Source organism: Oncorhynchus gorbuscha, linkage group LG15 (genome assembly GCF_021184085.1).
Source record: "Oncorhynchus gorbuscha isolate QuinsamMale2020 ecotype Even-year linkage group LG15, OgorEven_v1.0, whole genome shotgun sequence".
Classification (NCBI taxonomy): domain Eukaryota; kingdom Metazoa; phylum Chordata; class Actinopteri; order Salmoniformes; family Salmonidae; genus Oncorhynchus; species Oncorhynchus gorbuscha.
The window spans coordinates 81275234-81295240 of record NC_060187.1 but is presented as its reverse complement, the minus strand read 5'-3'; the positions used below and the strand labels follow the sequence as shown (position 1 = coordinate 81295240).

Below are 20007 nucleotides of genomic sequence, written 5' to 3'. Positions count from 1 at the left end.
CTTTCTGTCTCTGTCTCCCTCTCTCAGTCTCTCTGTCTCCCTCTCTGTCTCTCTGTCTCCGTCTCCCTCTCTCAGTCTCCGACTTTCTGTCTCCGTCTCCCTCTCTCCGTCTTTCTGTCTCCGTCTCCCTCTCTCAGTCTCCGACTTTCTGTCTCTGTCTTTCTCTCTCCGTCTCCCTCTCTCAGTCTCTCTGTCTCCGTCTCCCTTTCTGTCTCCGTCTCTGTCTCTCTCTCTCCGTCTCCCTCTCTCCGTCTCTCTCTCTCTCCGTCTTTCTGTCTCCGTCTCTCTCTCTACGTCTCCCTCTCTCCGTCTCCATATTTCTGTCTCTGTCTCCCTCTCTCTGTCTCACTCTCTCTGTCTCACTCTCTCTGTCTCAGTCTCTCTCTCTCCGTCTTTCTCTCTCCGTCTTTCTCTCTCCGTCTTTCTCTCTCCGTCTCCCTCTCTCCGTCTCAGTCTCTCTCTCTCAGTCTCTCTCTCTCCGTCTCTCTCTCTCCGTCTCCCTCTCTCCGTCTCCCTCTCTCCGTCTCCGTCTTTCTGTCTCACTCTCTCTGTCTCCGTCTTTCTCTCTGTCTCCGTCTTTCTCTCTGTCTCCGTTTCCGTCTCTCTCTGTCTCCGTCTCCCTCTCTCTGTCTCTCTCTGTCTCCTCTCTCTGTCTCTGTCTCTCTCTCTGTCTCACTCTCTCTGTCTCCGTCTTTCTCTCTGTCTCCGTCTTTCTCTCTGTCTCCGTCTCCGTCTCTCCGTCTCCCTCTCTCTGTCTCCGTCTCCCTCTCTCTGTCTCCGTCTCCCTCTCTCTGTCTCCGTCTCCCTCTCTCTGTCTCCGTCTCCCTCTCTCTGTCTCCGTCTCCCTCTCTCTGTCTCCGTCTTTCTCTCCGTCTCCCTCTCTCTGTCTCCGTCTCCCTCTCTCTGTCTCCCTCTCTCTGTCTCTGTCTCCCTCTCTCTGTCTCCGTCTCCCTCTCTCTGTCTCTCTCTCTGTCTCCGTCTCCCTCTCTCCGTCTCTCCGTTTCCGTCTCTCTCTGTCTCCCTCTCCGTCTCTCCATTTCCGTCTCTCTCTGTCTCTCTGTCACCATCTTTCTGTCTCCGTCTTCCTCTCTCCGTCTCTCTGTCTCCGTCTCCCTCTCTCCATCTCCCTCTCTCTGTCTCCATCTCTCTGTCTCCCACATACACACTTGCTCTGTAGTCTGTGCTGACCAATACACGGCAAAACAAACACCATCTCCTATAACTCTTTCCCTTTCATCCCTTCTGTCTCATTGCTCTCTCTCTGTCTCATTCCCCTATGTCTCATTCCTCTCTCCATCTCTCTGTCTCCGTCTCCCTCTCTCCGTCTCCCTCTCTCTGTCTCCGTCTCCCTCTCACCATCGACCCTCTCTCCGTCTCATTCCCCTATGTCTCATTCCTCCCTCTCTCTCTGTCTCTCTCTCTCTGTCTCAGTCTTTCTGTTTCCCTCTCTCTGTCTCAGTATTTCTGTTTCTCCGTCTCCCTCTCTCTGTCTCCCACATACACACTTGCTCTGTAGTCTGTGCTGACCAATACACAGCAAAAAAAACACCATCTCCTATAACTCTTTCCCTTTCATCCCCTCTGTCTCATTCCCCTATGTCTCATTCCTCTCTCTCTCTCATTCCCCTATGTCTCATTCCTCCCTCTCTCTCTCTCTCTCTCTGTCTCCCTGTCTCCCTCTCTCTGTCTCATTCCCATATGTCTCATTCCTCTCTCTCTGTCTCATTCCCCTATGTCTCATTCCTCCCTCTCTCTGTCTCATTCCCCTATGTCTCATTCCTCCCTCTCTCTGTCTCATTCCCCTATGTCTCATTCCTCCCTCTCTCTCTCTCTCTCTCTCTCATTGAGATACTCTTCATTTCCTAATAAAAACACACCCTGTTGTACATTCTTTACTCTCTATGAAACAACTCATCTGTCTCTCAACAGTGCCTTGTCCTTCTCCTCTGAAGAGGCTTCCAGTCAGACCATGATATCATACAGAGCTCAGTATCTCTGACTACTGGCCACCTCTACAGTGACCACTACTGTGGCCTGACCCAAATAGACAGACACAGAGAGAGAGAGAGAGAGAGAGAGAGAGAGAGAGAGAGAGAGAGAGAGAGAGAGAGAGAGAGAATACATATTGTGGAAGTCACAGTGACATGAAGACATGGTGAGATAGAGGACAGTATAGTACAGTATACTACAGTACAATATAGTTTAGCCCTGTTTGTCAATACAATGTCAAGTTGGCTAGATTGAGTGACAGGTTGAAATACCTTTAATTTTCAGAATATGGCATTATAGAATAGGCAACATTATGTGATTAGATAACACAAGTACAAGTGCCATGAGTCAACAAGCAGGCCCACACGTAGCCGACATGTAGATAGACTGAGGAAAGAGGTGTGGCCAATACATACTGGACAGAAAAAAAGATCATCGTATTATTCACTATGACTAAATATTAATGTTATGACCCTCAGGCCTATAAACAACCTGTCTGTCTGTTCCAAGGAAGTGTCTGTCGTGATAACTAACCAGCAGTCAACGATATCTCAACATTAAAGGTAGACTCAGCGATATGACGTAGATGCAGAAAGTAAACAGCATAGTGGGTCAATTTTCGCAACAACTACTGTAATTGAGCATTGGCACAACTTCTCTGTGAACAGCGTGAAGCGAACCCCTGCACATGCACAGATACTGTGTGTGACTGAGTGAGAGTGAAGTCTTGCATCTTGCTCATCTCAATATCTCCGGTGTTGCTTGTTGCAAAGTCATTTCGCTCAGTCTGCCCTTAAGCAGCGGGTCTACAGCTATTGCAGATGTCAGAGTGATGGATAGACTTGACACTATTATCATTGTGATCCTCAGCACTCAACAAGTAGTGGGTTAAATCATTGTAATGGCCCTCTCATATCCAACTATCTCCATCATACTGTCACTGTTATCAGCCATAACTACTAGTACATTAGCATCTCTATGACAACACACTACTGAAAGAGCATCCCATTATACTCTATATATACAAAAGTATGTGGACAGGCCTTCAAATGAGAGGATTCAAATATTTCAGCCACATCCGTTGCTGACAGGTGTATACAATTGCGCACACAGCCATGCAAACATTGTCAGTAGAATGGCCTTACTGAAGAGCTCACTGACTTTCAACGTGGCACCGTCATACGATGCCACTTTTTCATCAAGTCAGTTCATCAAATTTCTGACCTGCTAGAGCTGCCCTGGTCAACTGTAAGTGCTGTTATTGTAAAATGGAAACATCTAGGGGCAACAACGGCTCATCCACAAAGTGGTAGGCCACACAAGCTGATCTAGAAGAAAAAGAAACGCACACCTATTTAGGCGAGGTGCTGGCTAGCGGAGTAGAAAACTTGAAAATAAAAGAAAGCCGCACACGCTCAGATGCAAAAATGTAATTACCAACGTTTCGACAGCCAAGCTGTCTTCATCAGGGTTACCGACATTTCGACGTTGGTAATTAAAATGTTGCATCTGAGCTCCTATAGCTCTTTTATTTTCAAGGCTACACAAGCTGACAGAATGGGACCCCGAGTGCTGAAATGTGTAGCACATAAAAATCGTCTGTCCTCAGCTGCAACACTCACTACCGAGTTCCAAACTGCCTCTGAAAGCAACGTCAACACAATAACTGTTGGTCAGGAGCTTCATTAAATTCCTGGCCGAGCAACCAAACACAAGCCGAGCAACCAAACACAAGCCGAGCAACCAAACACAAGCCGAGCAACCAAACACAAGCCGAGCAACCAAACACAAGCCGAGCAACCAAACACAAGTGGTGTCCATACACATTTCACATGACCATTACGCACATGATGCATGGTGGGTGCAAAAACAATTTGTGCATCTCTAATCATTTGATATCAATGAGATGGGAACATGTAGTAGATACAGAAGATAATATATATTTGCAAAATGACCAAGTAGGAGACCTGGAAGGCAAGATAAATCAAAAGTGATATATTCATGTAAGAAATGGTCTGATATCAAACTCTTGGATCAAACCTTTTGGAGACACACACAAACGATGAATCTAACACAATTACATTCTCAATAATAGATTATCAGTACCCCCCAGGAGTCTTAACATGTTCGTTACCAATGTATCTCAGAGAGCTAATGTTGTGACACACGCACACTCTCTGTCCTTCTCTTCACGGTTATTACTGGCTGCATCAGGCTCTTGATCGGTTGGTCGTACATTGTGTACCCTGGTCGCTACACTGGCTGGCTGATCTAGAGTGGAGGGATGTCCAGTACCGGACTCACTTGTGTGCTCTACCCGCGTTCACCGTGTCACTGTCATGTCAACATTACGCACTAGTTTATTTTGCAAATGGCGATGCATCGTGTGAACTATGGTAGCTTGTAGGCATTACGCACAGTGCACACATAACGTAGGTGATGACATGACACGTGCTATTGTTGTTGTTGTCATTCATATAGCATATTTCATAGAACATCTGCCAATAAAACATATAATTGCACAACGGCTTGAACCATTAAACTATTACATGTCTGTCAGTTATCACAATTCTCTATGGTGATAGTCTTTTTTTGTGTGATGAGTCCATTCCCCTTTCCTCGCCCTCATCTGTCCTCTGTCTGCCGTATAATACTTGTGTCAGCAACATTGGCTTAATAAATATTATCACAGTCTGTGCTGGGAAAATTCAACCCTGGTCCCACACCCCCATAATACATGATATGATATATGCAATACTGTTGCAACGCTGTGATACAGCACGCTAGCATATACTTACTAACTAACATAACATGATGGTTTGGTATGTTACAAAATTAGACAGATTCGTGCTACTTACCCAGCGTGCGCGTCCCAGAACTGCGTTTAGCCTACATTAGACAAGATAAGAGAGATTGGTGATACTGTCCTATCCTCTCGACAACCGTCAACAATCATGCACTGTATTCAGATATTGGTTTGGTTACATAAGTAAAGTCGCTAGGCCTACTCCTCCTAGGAAACCCTACGCATAGGCTGGCTGGATACAGAAGAGAACAACATTTGCGCGACGGTTTTCATAGCGCTCGGTTGAAGACACTACAGCAGCATTCTCCGTAGTAACTTGTCTCGACAGCTAGGTGGAGAGCTAGTTACAGTACTGCAGGCGAAGGCAACTAGGTTCAGCCGCGGAGTCGATGGTTATGGGCCGGGACATCATTATAATAATGCTGCAAATTCACCACAACTAATACCAATAATTGATTGTATTTTGAAAATAACAATAATTTCATACCTTGATTACATTGAGACATGATCACATACAAAATACATGTCCCTTTTTTAATTTGTGGTATACTTGGGAACATATTTCCTAAATTAAACAAATGTGCAGCTGAATTCCTTGTCATTAAAAAAAAACATTTTTTTACATAAACAAAATCCTATGTTTTATTTTGTAATAAAAAATGGGGGAGGTGGGTTATCACTCGCGGGCCAGTTTTGTTTAGTTTATTTTGTAACTGTTTCTCAGCCAGCCAGGAAAAGGGAAAGTTAGGCTACATTGTTTCCTTCAGACTGATCAGATCGTGCACTGTGCTCGAGAACGGTGAACGCCCCCCGCGAGGCTGCGTCATTCTGTCCCAAAACATTGTTGACAGCTTTCTATTAGATTGCATCGTTGCGAGCTTCATTCGTAATAAATGATGAGCACATACGCCAGCAATCTCTTAGCAAAGGCAACTTTCATGAGAAAATGTATTCAGAAGCTATATGTGCAGTTGGCCGAAATAATAAAATACCTCAACAGTTCAATGTGCATCTAAATTATTTTAAAAAGTAGCAAAAAACTTATGTTCACAAAACAGCCTAAATTATTTAGAAATACATAATGATATTTTAAAAAACTAACAAAATGGCGACGACATATCAAGCCTTGCTTTCTCTTGGCCCTTCTTTCCCAAGCAGTTACCTGTTTGCATATCTGAATTCGTTCCTTGCGCAACCCGGGCACGGTTGAAGTCAGAGCGGACTGAAGCCCATTCACAAAACGGGGGCTTCTGAGCAGAAAGCGCCCGTAGTAGAAGCACTGAGTAGAAGGTTACAGCAGTCTCAAACAAGCTGAAAGCAACACACCGCACACTCTTTCAGGAGCTCCAAGAGGCGGGAGAGAAGGGAGGGAGAGAAGGGTGATTGATGTGCGCTATGGGAGATCCAGTAGACTGTAAGCCTATACAGCCAAAGCCTACTGTTTTTTTTTTATTGTTTAGAAATTGTATTTCATTTGAAAAATGATCTCTATCGAGCATTATTGTGGTTGAATGTCAAATATTAGGCCTAAGGCTATTATTATGTTTACAAATGAAAACAATAAAAAAATTGGTTTCATTCCCGCATACTCCACTTTGAAATTTATGGGACCATCTTGCAGAGAATCATCCTGAGAATATTATATAGAGAATGTTTATAGAGGTTTTTCCCCCCTCCTGTCATAACCATTGCAAACCTATAGGCCTAAATCCTAGGTCCATTGTCTTAAATCTATTTTAGGCCAACTATTCTCATCACCCACCATTCGGTTATCCAACTGTAGACTCTATTTATTTTGTATATATATATATATATATATATATTTTTTTTTTTTAAATCAGACTGGTTCTAAATAAGACCACCTAGCTCTAAAATAAAATGTGGATGACATCTGGATTTGCGCAAACGATGCGCATATTTGAGCTCTCTACGTAACATCCTTCGTCTACAAACCAAAATGGCGACTACCACGGATTTAGCACCGTGACAGTTCGACCGAAATTGTGCAACTCTTCAGTGTTCTCAAAATAGACCTGAACCGTCTAAAACTACATGACCTTGCCTGTTTGGATTTTCATTTGGAATTTAATGAATTAATTGGTTGGTAAATTATTTTTGTGTACCTACAGTTGTTGTAGTCTTGCTGCAGTGTAACGTTACTGTAAAACAAGGATGCATGTTGCAGTGTCTTGCTAGCAGATATATAGCTAGCTAATGCAAGGTTAGCTAGCTATTGAGCTTCGATTACATTGCTAGTCCTAATAACATAATCATTATTTTACAGTGAAGGTCGCCCCTGCAATAGTACAGATGGCACCAGTGTAAATGTGTAAACTGACCTGGGTTTATGTATTTATTCATGTTCCAGACCATGGCCCTTCACAGACTATCCTTGAGATTACGACAAACGGTGAGTCCATGGTGCAAGATTCCATGACGTTAATAGCTTTATTTATTATATTTAACTAGGTATGTCAGTTAAGAACAAATTCTTATTTAAAATGATGGCCTACCAAAAGGCAAAAAGGCCTCCTGCGGGGACGGAGGCTGGAATTAAACTAATATATATATATATATATATATATGACAACACAACACTACACAAAGAGAGACCTAAGAAAACAACATAGCAAGGCGGCAGCAACACATGACAAATCAACATGGTAGCAGCACAAAACGTGGTACAAACATTTTTGGGCACAGACAACAGCACAAATTGGCAAGAAGGTAGAGACAATAATACATCACACAAAGCAGCTACAACTGTCGGTAAGTGTCTATGATTGATTAATAGATTGAAGAGAGCTTGAGGCTTGCACTAATACTATAGTCCCTTATACCTAATTGTTATGTGCTGACTCTCAACTCTCATTTCCATTACACATAAGTCATTGGACGAAGGCATCTTCTGTATGGGGATGTTTAGTTAAGAGCCCCAACACTCAGTCTGAACATTAACCTGCATCGCTTCCTTAGCTTTTATATAAGTGAGAAACAATAAAAAAATTAATACAGTACCAGTCAAAAGTTTGGACACACCTACTCATTCAAGGGTTTTTCTTTATTTGTACTATTTTCTACATTTTAGAATAATAGTGATGACATCAAAACAATGAAAAGCTCAAAGCTCTGCACACTTGCCATTCTCTCAACCAGCTTCATGACATGGTCACCTGGAATGCATTTCAATCGAGAGGTGTACCTTGGTAAAAGTGGATTTGTTGAATTTCTTTCCTTAATGCGTTTAAGCCAATCAGTTGTGTTGTGACATGGCAGGGGTGGTATACTGAAGGTAACCCTATTTGGTAAAAGAGCAAGTTGAATTGCTGCAAAGAAACCACTACTAAATGACACCAATACAAAGAAGAGACTTGCTTGGGCCAAGAAACATGAGCAATGGACTTGCTTGGGCTCAGTTGGTAGAGCATGGAAACATGAGGGCAATGGACCACCCATTAGAATGTATGCACGCATGACTGTAAGTCGCTTTGGATAAAAGCGTCTGCTAAATGGCATATATTATATATTAGTCGAGTCCAAATTTGAGATGTTTGGTTGCATCCGCCATGTCTTTGTGAGATGCAGAGTAGGTGAACGGATGATCTCCGCATGTGTGGTTTCCACCGTGAAGCATAGAGGAGGTGTGATGGTGTTGGGGTGCTTTGCTGGTGACACTGTCAGGGATTTATTTAAAATTCAGGGCACACTTAACCAGTATGGCTACCACAGCATTTTGCAGCGATACGCCATCCCATCTGGTTTGAGCTTAGTGGGACCATCATTTGTTTTTTAACAGGACAATGACCCACACACCTTCAGGTTGTGTAAGGGCAATTTGACCAAGAGGGAGAGTGATAGAGTGCTGCATCAGATGACCTGGTCAAAACACAATCGCCTGGCCTCAACCCAATTAAGATGGTTTGGGATGAGTTGGACCACAGAGTGAAGGAAAATCAGCCAACAAGTGCTCAGCATATGTGGGAACTCCTTCAAGACTGTTGGAAAAGTATTCCAGGTGAAGCTGTTTGAGAGTGCCTAGAGTGTGCAAAGCTGTCACCAAGGCAAAGGGTGGCTACTTTGAAGAATCTCAAATATAAAATATAATTTAACACCTTTTTTGGTAACTACATGATTCCATGTGTTAAGTCATAGTTTTGATGTCTTCACTATCATTCTACAATGTAGAAAATAGTGAAAATAAAGAGTCTTGAATGAGTAATCGTGTCTAAACATTTGACTTGTACTATATACATATACACTTGTGTGTGTGTGTGTGTGTGTGTGTGTATATATGTGTGTGTGTATGTATATATGTGTATGTGTGTATGTATATATGTGTATGTGTGTATGTGTGTGTGTGTATGTGTATATATATGTGTGTATGTGTATATATATGTGTATGTGTATATATATGTGTGTGTATGTGTGTATATATATGTGTGTGTGTATGTGTATATATGTATATGTATGTGTATATATATGTGTGTGTGTACATACATACATACATACATACATACATACATACATACAGTGGGGCAAAAAGGATTTAGTCAGCCACCAATTGTACAAGTTCACCCACATAAAAAGATGAGGCCTGTAATTTTCATCATAGGTACACTTCATAGGTACAATACTTATTTTCCACCATAATTTGCAAATCAATTCATTAAAAATCCTACAATGTGATTTTCTGGATTTATTTTTCTAATTTTGTCTGTCATAGTTGAAGTGTACCTATGATAAATTACAGGCCTCATCTTTTTAAGTGGGAGAACTTGCACAATTGGTGGCTAACTAAATACTTTTTCCCCCCACTGTATATTGTTAAGCACCTTTTTATAGGGTTAGTATTCCCACATTATAGCGCGGGTATACAGAAGACCCGGACCGGACCACCTGTGCTGTTATGCATGCTCTGATCCCCTGTGTGTAATGGAAGAAGGCTGCCAGAAACGTGTTGTCACTGAAAAATACTGCATCTGATAAAGCCGGTGCAGCAGCCCACTGCACTGGGGCTAGGAAACACTGTCACCACCGATAAATCCATGATAATTGAGAATTTCAATGAGCATTGTTCTAGGGTTGGCCGTGCTTTCCACCTGGCTACTCCTACCCGGGTCAACAGCCTTGCACCCCAACAGCAACTTGCCCAAGCTTCCCCATTTCTCATTCACTCAAATCCAGACAGCTGATGTTCTGAAAGAGCTGCAAAATCTGGACCCCTACAAATCAGCCGGGCTAGACCGGCTGGACCCTCTCTAAAATTATGTTGCAATTGTTGCAACCCCTATTACTAGCCTGTTCAACCTCTCTTTTGTATCGTCTGATTGAAAAGCTGCCGCGGTCAACCCCTCTTCAAAGGGGGAGACACTAGACCCAAACCGCTACAGACCTATATCTATCCTACGCTGCCTTTCTATGGTCTTCGAAAGCCAAGTTAAACAGATCAACGACCATTTCGAATCCCAATATCATAACCACCATCAATAAGAGACAATACTGTGCAGCTGTATTCATCGACCTGGCCAAGGCTTTCGACTCTGTCAATCACCACATTCTTATTCTTATCTCAGCTCACTGGTCACCATAGCAGCACCCACCCGTAGCACGCGCTCCAGCAGGTATATCTTACTGGTCATCCCCAAAGCTAATTTCTCATTTGGCCGCCTTTCCTTCCAGTTCTCTGCTGCCAATGACTGGAACGAACTGCAAAAATCACTGAAGCTGGAGACTCATATCTCCCTCACTAACTTTAAGCACCAGCTATCAGAGCAAATCACTGCACCTGTACATAGCCCATCTATAAATAGCCCATCCAACTACCTCATCACCCGTACTGTTATTTTTATTTTTTATTTTGCTCCTTTGCACCCCAGTATCTCTACTTGCACACCCATTTTCTGCGCATCTATCACTCCAGTGTTTAATTTCTATATTGTAATTATTTCTCCACTATGGCCTATTTATTGCCTTACCTCCCTTATCCTACCCCATTTGCACACACTGTACTTTTTTCTATTGTATTATTGACTGCATGTTTGTTTATTCCATATGTAACTCTGTTTGTCACACTGCTTGGCTTTATCTTGGCCAGGTCGCAGTTAAAAATGAGAACTTCTTCTCAGCTAGCCTACCTGGTTAAATAAAGGTTAAATAAAAATGTTAAAAACAATATACAGCAGTGGAGGCCGCTGAGTGGAGGCCGGTTCATAATAATGACTGGAAAGGAGCTAATGGAATGTCATTAAACACATGGAAACCATGTTTTATTTATTTGATACCATTCCACTTATTCCATTCCAGCCATTACCATGAGCCTGTCCTCCCCAATTAAGGTGCCACCATCCTCCTGTGGTGTACAATATGTGTATATTTTGCATTTGTTAAATTATTTTGATGTGATATAAAAGTAAAGATCTTTATTTTTCTAGTATCGCATTTGAGAATCGTTTGGCGTTTAGATGGAAGTTTTGGCTGCATTGGGTTTGTCAGTTTCCATGTGATCAATGCATTTTGAAAAGTCAGCACTATACATATACAGTACATGTCTTTCTGGAGATGTCTTTCTGGTACTAGTAAAAATGTGTTTTGTGCTTCACCACTGTACTGTAGTTCATTCTAACAGTCCTACATTTTAGAACACTGCTGTGCTTAGGCGTACATGTTTTGGACTATGATAGACGCTCTACACCTGCCTCTTACCTGTGGAATGTGATGATGTCACGGACAGGTAGCGCAGGTGCGGCCGCTCCATGGCAGTGGGTGTGGCCAGCAGCAGGAGGCGGTTGGCATGGAGACGAGACCGGAGACATTCTCCGTCTTCAGAACACAGGAGAACGACCCGGTAGGTGGAAGAATCAACCACACTTTATTCTGTAGCATGTGGTAATAAGTGTGGAGGGCACTGATGTTTCATCTCTCTCTGTCCCCAGGCCTGTCAGTCAGAACGGCACCTAGGGCAGTACTACACTGTTCCCCCCTCCCACTTCCACACTGTCTTCCCCCATGGCCTGCCTCCACGATACCAACAACAGGTGTGTGTGTGTGTGTGTGTGTGTGTGTGTGTGTGTGTGTGTGTGTGTGTTTTACAGTATGACTGACTGTCTGTACCCGTGTCCAGGTGAAGACGTTTAACGAGGGTTGTGTGATGGTGAGGCAGCCTGCTCTGGAGCTGATATCTCACCTGAAGAGAGTTGACTACAGCAAGCCCACCCTGCGCTACCTACTCTGTATCCTACCCTACCAGTTACATCTGATCACACCTCGGTGTACCTTTTACACATTTAATATACAGTCGTGGCCAAAAATGTTGAGAAAGGCACAGATATTAATTTCCACAAAGTTTGCTGCTTCAGTGTCTTTAGATATTTTTGTCAGATGTTACTATGGATACTGAAGTATAATTACAAGCATTTCATACGTGTCAAAGGCTTTTATTGACAATTACATGAAGTTGATGCAAATAGTCAATATTTGCAATGTTGTTCTTTTTCAAGACCTCTGCAATTCGCCCTGGCATGCTGTCAATTAACTTCTTGCATAATCATAAGCATTGCATAATCAATGCTTGGAGTTTGTCAGAATTTGTGGGGTTTTGTTTGTCCACCTGCCTCTTGAAGATTGACCACAAGTTCTCAATGGGATAAAGGTCTGGGGAGTTTCCCAAAATATCAATGTTTTGTTCCCCAAGCCACTTAGTTATCACTTTTGCCTTGTGGCAAGGTGTTCCATCATGCTGGAAAAGACATTGTTCGTCACCAAACTGTTCCTGGATGGTTGGGTGAAGTTGCTCTCGGAGGATGTGTTGGTACCATTCTTTATTCATGGCTGTGTTCTTAGGCAAAATTGTGAGTGAGCCCACTCCCTTGGCTGAGAAACAACCCCACACATAAATGGTCTCAGAATGCTTTACTGTTGTCATGACACAGGACTGATGGTAGCGCTCACCTTGTCTTCTCTGGACAAGCTTTTTTCCGGATGTCCCAAACAATCGGAAAGGGGATTGATCAGAGAAAATTACTTTACCCCAGTCCTCAGCAGTCCAATCCCTGTACCTTTTGCAGAATATCAGTCTGTCCATTATGTTTTTCCTGAAGAGAAGTGGCTTCTTTGCTGCCCTTCTTGACACCAGGCCATCCTCCAAAAGTCTTTGCCTCACTGTACATACAGATGCACTCACACCTGCCTGCTGCCATTCCTGAGCAAGCTCTGTACTGGTGGTGCCCCGATCCTGTAGCTGAATCAACTTTAGGAGACGGTCCTGGCACTTGCTGGACTGTCTCGGGTGCCTGGAATCCTTCTTCACAACAATTGAACCGCTCTCCTTGAAGTTCTTGATCATCCGATAAATGGTTGATTTAGGTGCAATCTTACTGGCAGCAATATCCTTGCCTGTGAAGCCCATTTTGTGCAAAGCAATGATGACTGCATGTGGTTTCTTGCAGGTAAGCATGGTTGACAGAAGAAGAACAATGATTCCAAGCACCACCCTCATTTTGAAGCTTCCAGTCTGTTATTCGAACTCAATCAGCATGACAGAGTGATCTCCAGCCTTGTCCTCGTCAACACTCACACCTGTGTTAACGAGAGAATCACTAACATGATGTCAGCTGGTCCTTTTGTAGCAGGGCTGAAATGCAGTGGAAATGTTTTTTTTGTGATTCATGTCATTTGCATGGCAAAGAGGGACTTTGCAATTCATTTCAATTCATCTGATCACTCTTCATAACATTCTGGAGTATATGCAAATTGCCATCATACAAACTGAGGCAGAAAAACTTTGGAAATTAATATTTGTGTCATTCTCAAAACCTTTGGCCACAACTGTACACACAGTCATCCCCGTACCTCTCTGACCAGTGTTGTCTACCTGTATTGTGTTGAATTATGTTGGTGTTGACCTTGACTGGTTGTGTAGATGGGGTGAAGGGCAGTGGGAAGACCATGTCTCTCTGTCATACTGTCCACTACTGCTCCACACAGGGATGGCTGGTACTACACATACCAGATGGTAACACACACACACCCCGACATGGAATACACACAGACACACAAAATAATGATGATGATGATAATAATGATTGTGATAATCTCCTCTCTATAGCCCACCTGTGGGTGAAGAACTGTAAGGAGCTGTTGCCCTCCTCCTACCACGCCTCCCGCTTTGACCAGCCAATACAGGCCTCCAACTGGCTACGCAACTTCAGAACCACCAATGAACACTTCCTCTCCAAGGTAGCTCCTCCTCAGATAGATAGTGAGCTCCAGGTACAGTGCCAGTCAAACAAGTTCTCAAAGTGGAAGAAACATTTTATTTTTTAAAATAATATTATGATTTGAGTTAATACATGTCAATCACCTTTGGCAGCAATTACAGCTGTGAGTCTTACTGGGTAAGTCTCAGAGCTTTGCACACCTGGATTGTACAATATTTGCCTATTATTATTTTTAAAAACATTGTCAAGCTCTGTGAAGTTGGTTGTTGATCATTGCTAGACAGCCATTTTCAAGTATTGCCATAGATTTTCAAGCTGATTGTAAGTCAACACTATAACTAGGCTACTCAGGAACATTCAATGTCATCTTGGTAAGCAACTCCAGTGTATATTTGGCTTTGTTTGTTTCCCAGTGTCTGTTTAATTTTTTTCCTTAACTCAAGAGGCCTTGCCGATGACAAGTATACCCATAACATGATGCAGCCACCACCATTCTTGAAAATATGACATGATACTCAGTGATGTGTTTGTGTTGGATTTACCCCAAACATAACACAATGTATTCAGGACAAAAAGTTAATTTCATACCACGTTTTTTTCAGTATTACTTTAGTGCCTTATTGCAAACAGGATGGCTTCCTTTTCACTCTATCAATTATGTTAGTATTGTGAAATAACTACTATGTTGATCCATCCTCCGTTATCTCCTATCCCAGCCTTTAAACTCAAACTTTTTTAAAATCACGATTCGCCTCATGGTGAAATCCCTGAGTGGTTCCTGCCTCTCTGGAAACTACGTTAGGATTGCCGCCTGTATCGTTGTGGGTTTAATTTGACACTTTGGATGGTGCATCAATAATAGCTCCACCATACTCAAAGAGATATTCAATGTCTGTTTTATTTGTATATTTACCCAACTACCAATAGGTGCCCTTTGTGAACCATAGGAAAAGCTCCCTGGCCTTTGGTTGAATCTGTGCTTGAAATTCATTGTTTGACTTAGGAACCTGACTGATAGTTGTGTGTGTGGGGTACAGAGATGTCATTTTAAATACTATTGCACACAGTTGTTAAGCATATTTTTACTCCATGAGGCATCCTGTATTTGTGACTGTCTCCCCTTGTTGTTTTAGATCAAGTTGAGGCAGCGGTACGTGTGGACTAAGAGAGAGAGCACTGAGGAGGGACGGCCACTAGGGGAGCTGGTGGACATGGTGAGTCCAGTGTCAACGTGCCCTTTATTAAGGCGTCAGCATTTACATTACATTACATTTAAGTCATTTAGCAGACGCTCTTATCCAGAGCGACTTACAAATTGGTGCATTCACCTTATGACATCCATCCTTCGGTTTGGCCGAACTTGGCTAGGCGAACTGAATGAGTGTGCTCGCATGCTCCCTTAAAAGATCTTCACTTGAAAAATGTTAATAGTGTTAATAATGCTGTTTGTCCATTTTTGAGATGCCGTAGTCAGAATTAATCTAAAATAACTTAATCTGTTATGACGTTTTGGCCAAGGAGATCTTAGTCATGCAATTGTATATCTAACTAAGATGTATTGTGCAGTATTTTTCTATGAAAAAAATGTGCATGAAAACAAGTAATCTCTTGTTGAATGACAAAGACTTTATTGCAGAATCCCTACTGTTTACCAATCACCAACGAAGGGGCGTAGACTTCAGCTACCGACTTTGGCTTGCCTCCAGAAAAAAATGAACACAAACATCACAATGTCATAATATATGCTCAAACTGTTCCAACCTGTTTTGGCTGGGAATCATGTGGACGCCTTGCGTCTGGGCTCCAGTTCTGAAACATAATTGGTTCAGTGCACTTCTCTTAAGAATCTCATACCACGTTTCAATGTTAAGCTGTGTTTTTTTCACCCCAGGGAGTGTCTCGTGTGAAGAGCAGCAGTGATGTAGTGGGGGCAGTTCTAAAGGAGCTGAGGCTACAGGCTGGGGGGACAGAGGGGGGCTTCAGGTTGGCTGTGGCTGTTGATGGAGTCAACGGTCTCTGGGGAAGGACCACGCTCAAGAAGGAGGACAGGAGCCCTGTACTTATACACCTATACATTCATTCACCTCACTGTGGATCTATAAAAAATACATGTTGATTTCTATTGCTTCCATTTTTGTCTTTGTAATTTCTGTGTAAAGATTTCTTACTTAACTGACCTGTCTTTCTCTCCCCTCCATTTCATCCTCTTTTCCCTTCTCTACTTTTTCTGTGTCTCTCTCTCCTCTCCCCTGTCTGTCAGGTGGGTCCAGAGGAGTTGACGTTGGTTCATAACTTGAGGAAGATGATCAACAATGACTGGGTGAGAACTGCATGGTGGTTATTCTGTGTCTAAAAGACATTAGAAAATGACATGATTGTGATTTACACCACCACCCCTATCTCTCTCTCCTCAGTGTGGAGGGGCGGTCATCGCCACGCTGTCTCAGACAGGATCTCTCTACGCTCCAAGCTCTGCCTACCTGCCCCAGGAGCTGCTGGGAGAGGTCAGGGGTCATGATTACATCCTGGTTAATGTTATATGTCCAGTCCAAAAACTACCTCTATCCCTTGGTGTCTATTGATCTGGGCTAACAAGGGAATGATCTAGATGTTTTTGGACAAGACCCTTCTGATGTGTTTACATGCATCATCAGTCAAATAGAAACAGAAGTTCACCTATTAAAAAACATCTATCCTCATCCTCTGTGTTCCTCCTACAGGAGGGCTTTGACAGCATGGACCCGTTTGTTCCAGTACCAGTCTCCCTCTACAGTGAGAAGGAGTTTGAGAGCTGTTACCTCTACTACCTGGACCGCCACTGGCTACAACACCCACACAGTAAGAGATATTCACTTTCACCACTGTTTGTGATGGTTTAGATTATGACATGTTGAACTGATTGAGAGATTTCTCTATAAAGGTCAGACAGAGGAAGGGAAGAAAGAACTGATCTTCCTCAGCAACAGAAACCCTTCTGTACTGGAGAGACTGTGTGCCTTCCTGTAACATCACACGTGGGCCCACACCCTCCCACTCACACACACCCATAATCATGGACAAACCATAGAGATAGATAGAGGACTCGTCTTTATATCTGTGCCTTTACAGCATCTGTGACAGCATGGGCAGCGCCATTGAGGCTACAACCCATAGGAATCCCCACTCAGTTGACTACTGGTGGAAGCCTTCGATGGTGCTGCCCACGCAACATCAAGGCCACTAGCGGCCTCTATCATTCTCTATGGGACAACCGCCAATACAGACTCATAAATAACTGCAATGTTATAATCCATGTATACGTGTGTGTCCCTCCATAAATTATTCTGTTGTGATGCATGATAGTGTGTCTTTTTCATAATAAAAATGTACATGAAAAACAGTCAGATCTCTTATGAGCCAATAAAGCTATTCTCTTCATGGTGAAAAGTTAGTAGTGATGTTTGTCTTTTGAATATAGAGAGTATCTGACACAATGTACTTAATTACAACAAATTACAACAAACAACTTCTTTTAAAGTCAATACATTTTTATTTGACTAAATCAAAGGGTTAAAAAGCCTCAAGGCTTTTGAATACAGTTTAGTGGTAGATGTAAACGGGTATGGTCAAGTGAAGTTACTCTGCCTCATTACTAGTGTCCTCACGAGAGCACCAGACCACATTTCTGGGACTGTAGAGCATCAGGGCACCTTCATCAGTGAGGGTGAGATGACCTCTATGTGCATTGTTGGGCCGGTCGATGTTACAGTAGACGGGTATGAGGATGTTATGATGTCCAGATCACCTCTCGTTCTCTGTAGAGCTCCAGGGTACCTTCGTCAGTGAGGGTGAGATGACCTTTTAGTGTATTGTTGCAACGGCCAGTGTTACTTGCCCAAATGGGATGGTCCTGTGTAGTGTAGATGACCAGGTTGCCATCCTGTTGGAGGATGAGCCTCTGAGCATCTTTGTTCTCAGTGTTTGATGCCCAGACAAGCTGACCCCAACCGTAGAGCTCGGTCTGCAAAGAGAAAATTAATTGGCATACTAACATGTTAGACAAAGATTACCTCTGTTCAGGATGCCTCTGTTCTGTACTGATTGTTGCATTCCCAACATCCACTTATAAATGATTACTTAAAAAATACATTAAGTTATAGGGTGATATTTCCCAAATTATTTTTCAATATTTGTGGAAAGTTCGTCAGCTAAATAAAAATATTAGGGGTGTGCATCTATCCCATTCAAGACTATTTGATATGTATCTAGATATTTGGTCTGCGATATGATACAGGAATGATACGTTTTCATTTGAAACAATTTGGTGTGATTTGATTAGAGAATGAATCAATGTAAATCGATGCACTAAGATTTGTTTCATTTTCTATTCTAAATTCAAATCTGCAATTCGTAACATATCAATCGAAATGTATGATGGACATCCACAAATGAATACACACATTAGGAAATGTAACATATCAGTGGTGACCCGTCATTCAGAGCAGGTGGGGCTTGCCTGTTTTGCATGTTATTTTGGCATTAATACGTGTCACATCAGTTTGCAAACAATGTTTTTTTATATATATATATATACATAAAAATTTAGTTAATAAATCCGCATACAAACATGGTCTCTTTTTGCTTTTTTGAGTAAGCCAGCTTCAAAATGCAGGCGTTTCAGCCCAGCTCAGTGCTTTCTGTGGTGGTGGAGCAGCCATCGGAAAATACAAAGCTTAGGGGTTGGTAATGTTCTCTAGTTGTGCCGTGATTGGCTCAGTGTTCTGTCACCCAGGGAGACCTCAAATTCAAGCCCCATGGGTGCTGCCATAGAGTTACATTAGAAGTGGCCATCCAAGAAGGCTCAATGTCATTAGTCAAATCACGTTATGTCTACCGTAGCTTTGATTGGACTGATCATGTCAACATCATACTTTAGACAAACAGTCTTCATCATGAATCACAGTGACAATCTGCTAGCAAATCCTTGTCGTATGAAAATAAATTCTAGATAATGTATTGGTGCTCATCGGCCATTTGACAAACATTACACAACAAGTTTTAAATTGCAAATTCAACAATGAGTGGTTTGGAAGGAATCAGTGGCTAACTGCAAGCGTTGCAAAGCAATCAGTAGCCTGCTATTCAGTGGAGAGGGTGTGTGGTCCAAGTCTGGGTTTAAGGGTCTCTAATTCCAAGCTTAAAAGGATAAACATTCAACACCATGGGCCAGAAAAGTTTGAATACATTGGCCATGCTGTCAATCCAACATGCCTTCTGCCCTGTTCAAAACTACTGGAAACTTGGAAATCTCAGACTTTAATGAGTTCAAGACAACTGGAAACTGAAAAAAAAAAAGCTCAGACTGGGAAAAAAACATTTTGAACAGTCGTTCATCTCTGAATTCAAAGTTCTGAACTCGGGCCTCTATCTAGAGCTCCGACCTGAAGATCACTGACGTCATGATTCAAACCTTGGTTTTTTTTTCGAGTTCCCAATTGTCTTGAAAGCACCATAAATCCAGAGAATGCCAGACTTTGATGACAAAGTTTGATGAAAAATTTGCCCAAAAGGACCGCCGCGCCACCTTCCTGTTCAAGTGAGCACGGCACAACAAGGGGAGTCCAAAAATGTCTTGTTTGCTGCTGCATAAATTATGTAAAATGCCAGGGAGATATGTATATTGTAGCTAAGAAAGTACTACTAGGTGTATTTTGTGTAGTAAGCTGTTAGTAGCCCATGTGCCTCACCCTAATAATTTGGTCCCTTCCCCCCCTACTGTTCTGACTTGGTGGTGCACATGTTTATAGCCTGTTTTAGAGAAATGTAATCATTGAATATTGTAAGAGCTTTCATTGTCTGCTTATATGCCCCCTTTATCCTACGGTACTGACTTGTTGTACAGGGAGAATACTTTCAGAACGGCCCATGTTCTGAATTCTGTCGCTGTACATTTCAAAAGTGCTGAACAAATAGCTATACTGACTACGTCAGTCCTAGATCACTCATTAATGTCATAAT

At 42.5% G+C, this 20007-nt stretch overlaps 1 protein-coding gene and 1 long non-coding RNA gene across 3 annotated transcripts in view; one reads left to right on the top strand and one right to left on the bottom strand.

Annotated features, from left to right (window-relative positions):
- Positions 1 to 6198, bottom strand: part of LOC123998202 — a 20093-nt gene extending 13895 nt beyond the window's left edge. Inside the window, exons 1-2 of the long non-coding RNA XR_006832233.1 lie at positions 5958 to 6198; positions 4848 to 4878 (exon numbers count right to left, since the gene is read on the bottom strand). This is a non-coding gene — a long non-coding RNA (uncharacterized LOC123998202). The remainder of the gene's footprint in view (positions 1 to 4847; positions 4879 to 5957) is intronic.
- Positions 6199 to 6726: 528 nt separating this feature from the next.
- dap3 (death associated protein 3) lies at positions 6727 to 18615 on the top strand. Of its 2 annotated transcripts, none has more exons than XM_046303223.1 (13): positions 6727 to 6895; positions 7164 to 7205; positions 11526 to 11639; positions 11728 to 11829; positions 11916 to 12024; positions 13713 to 13805; positions 13899 to 14029; positions 15144 to 15224; positions 15902 to 16066; positions 16271 to 16330; positions 16425 to 16514; positions 16731 to 16848; positions 16931 to 18615. In XM_046303223.1, the coding sequence occupies exons 2-13, from the start codon at positions 7167 to 7169 to the stop codon at positions 17014 to 17016; spliced, it is 1188 nt and encodes a 395-aa protein (XP_046159179.1). In that variant the 5' UTR covers positions 6727 to 6895; positions 7164 to 7166; the 3' UTR covers positions 17017 to 18615. The 2 variants fall into 2 exon arrangements, with proteins under 2 accessions (XP_046159179.1, XP_046159178.1); XM_046303222.1 differs by having other exon boundaries at positions 7080 to 7205.
- The last annotated feature ends 1392 nt before the right edge of the window (positions 18616 to 20007 follow it).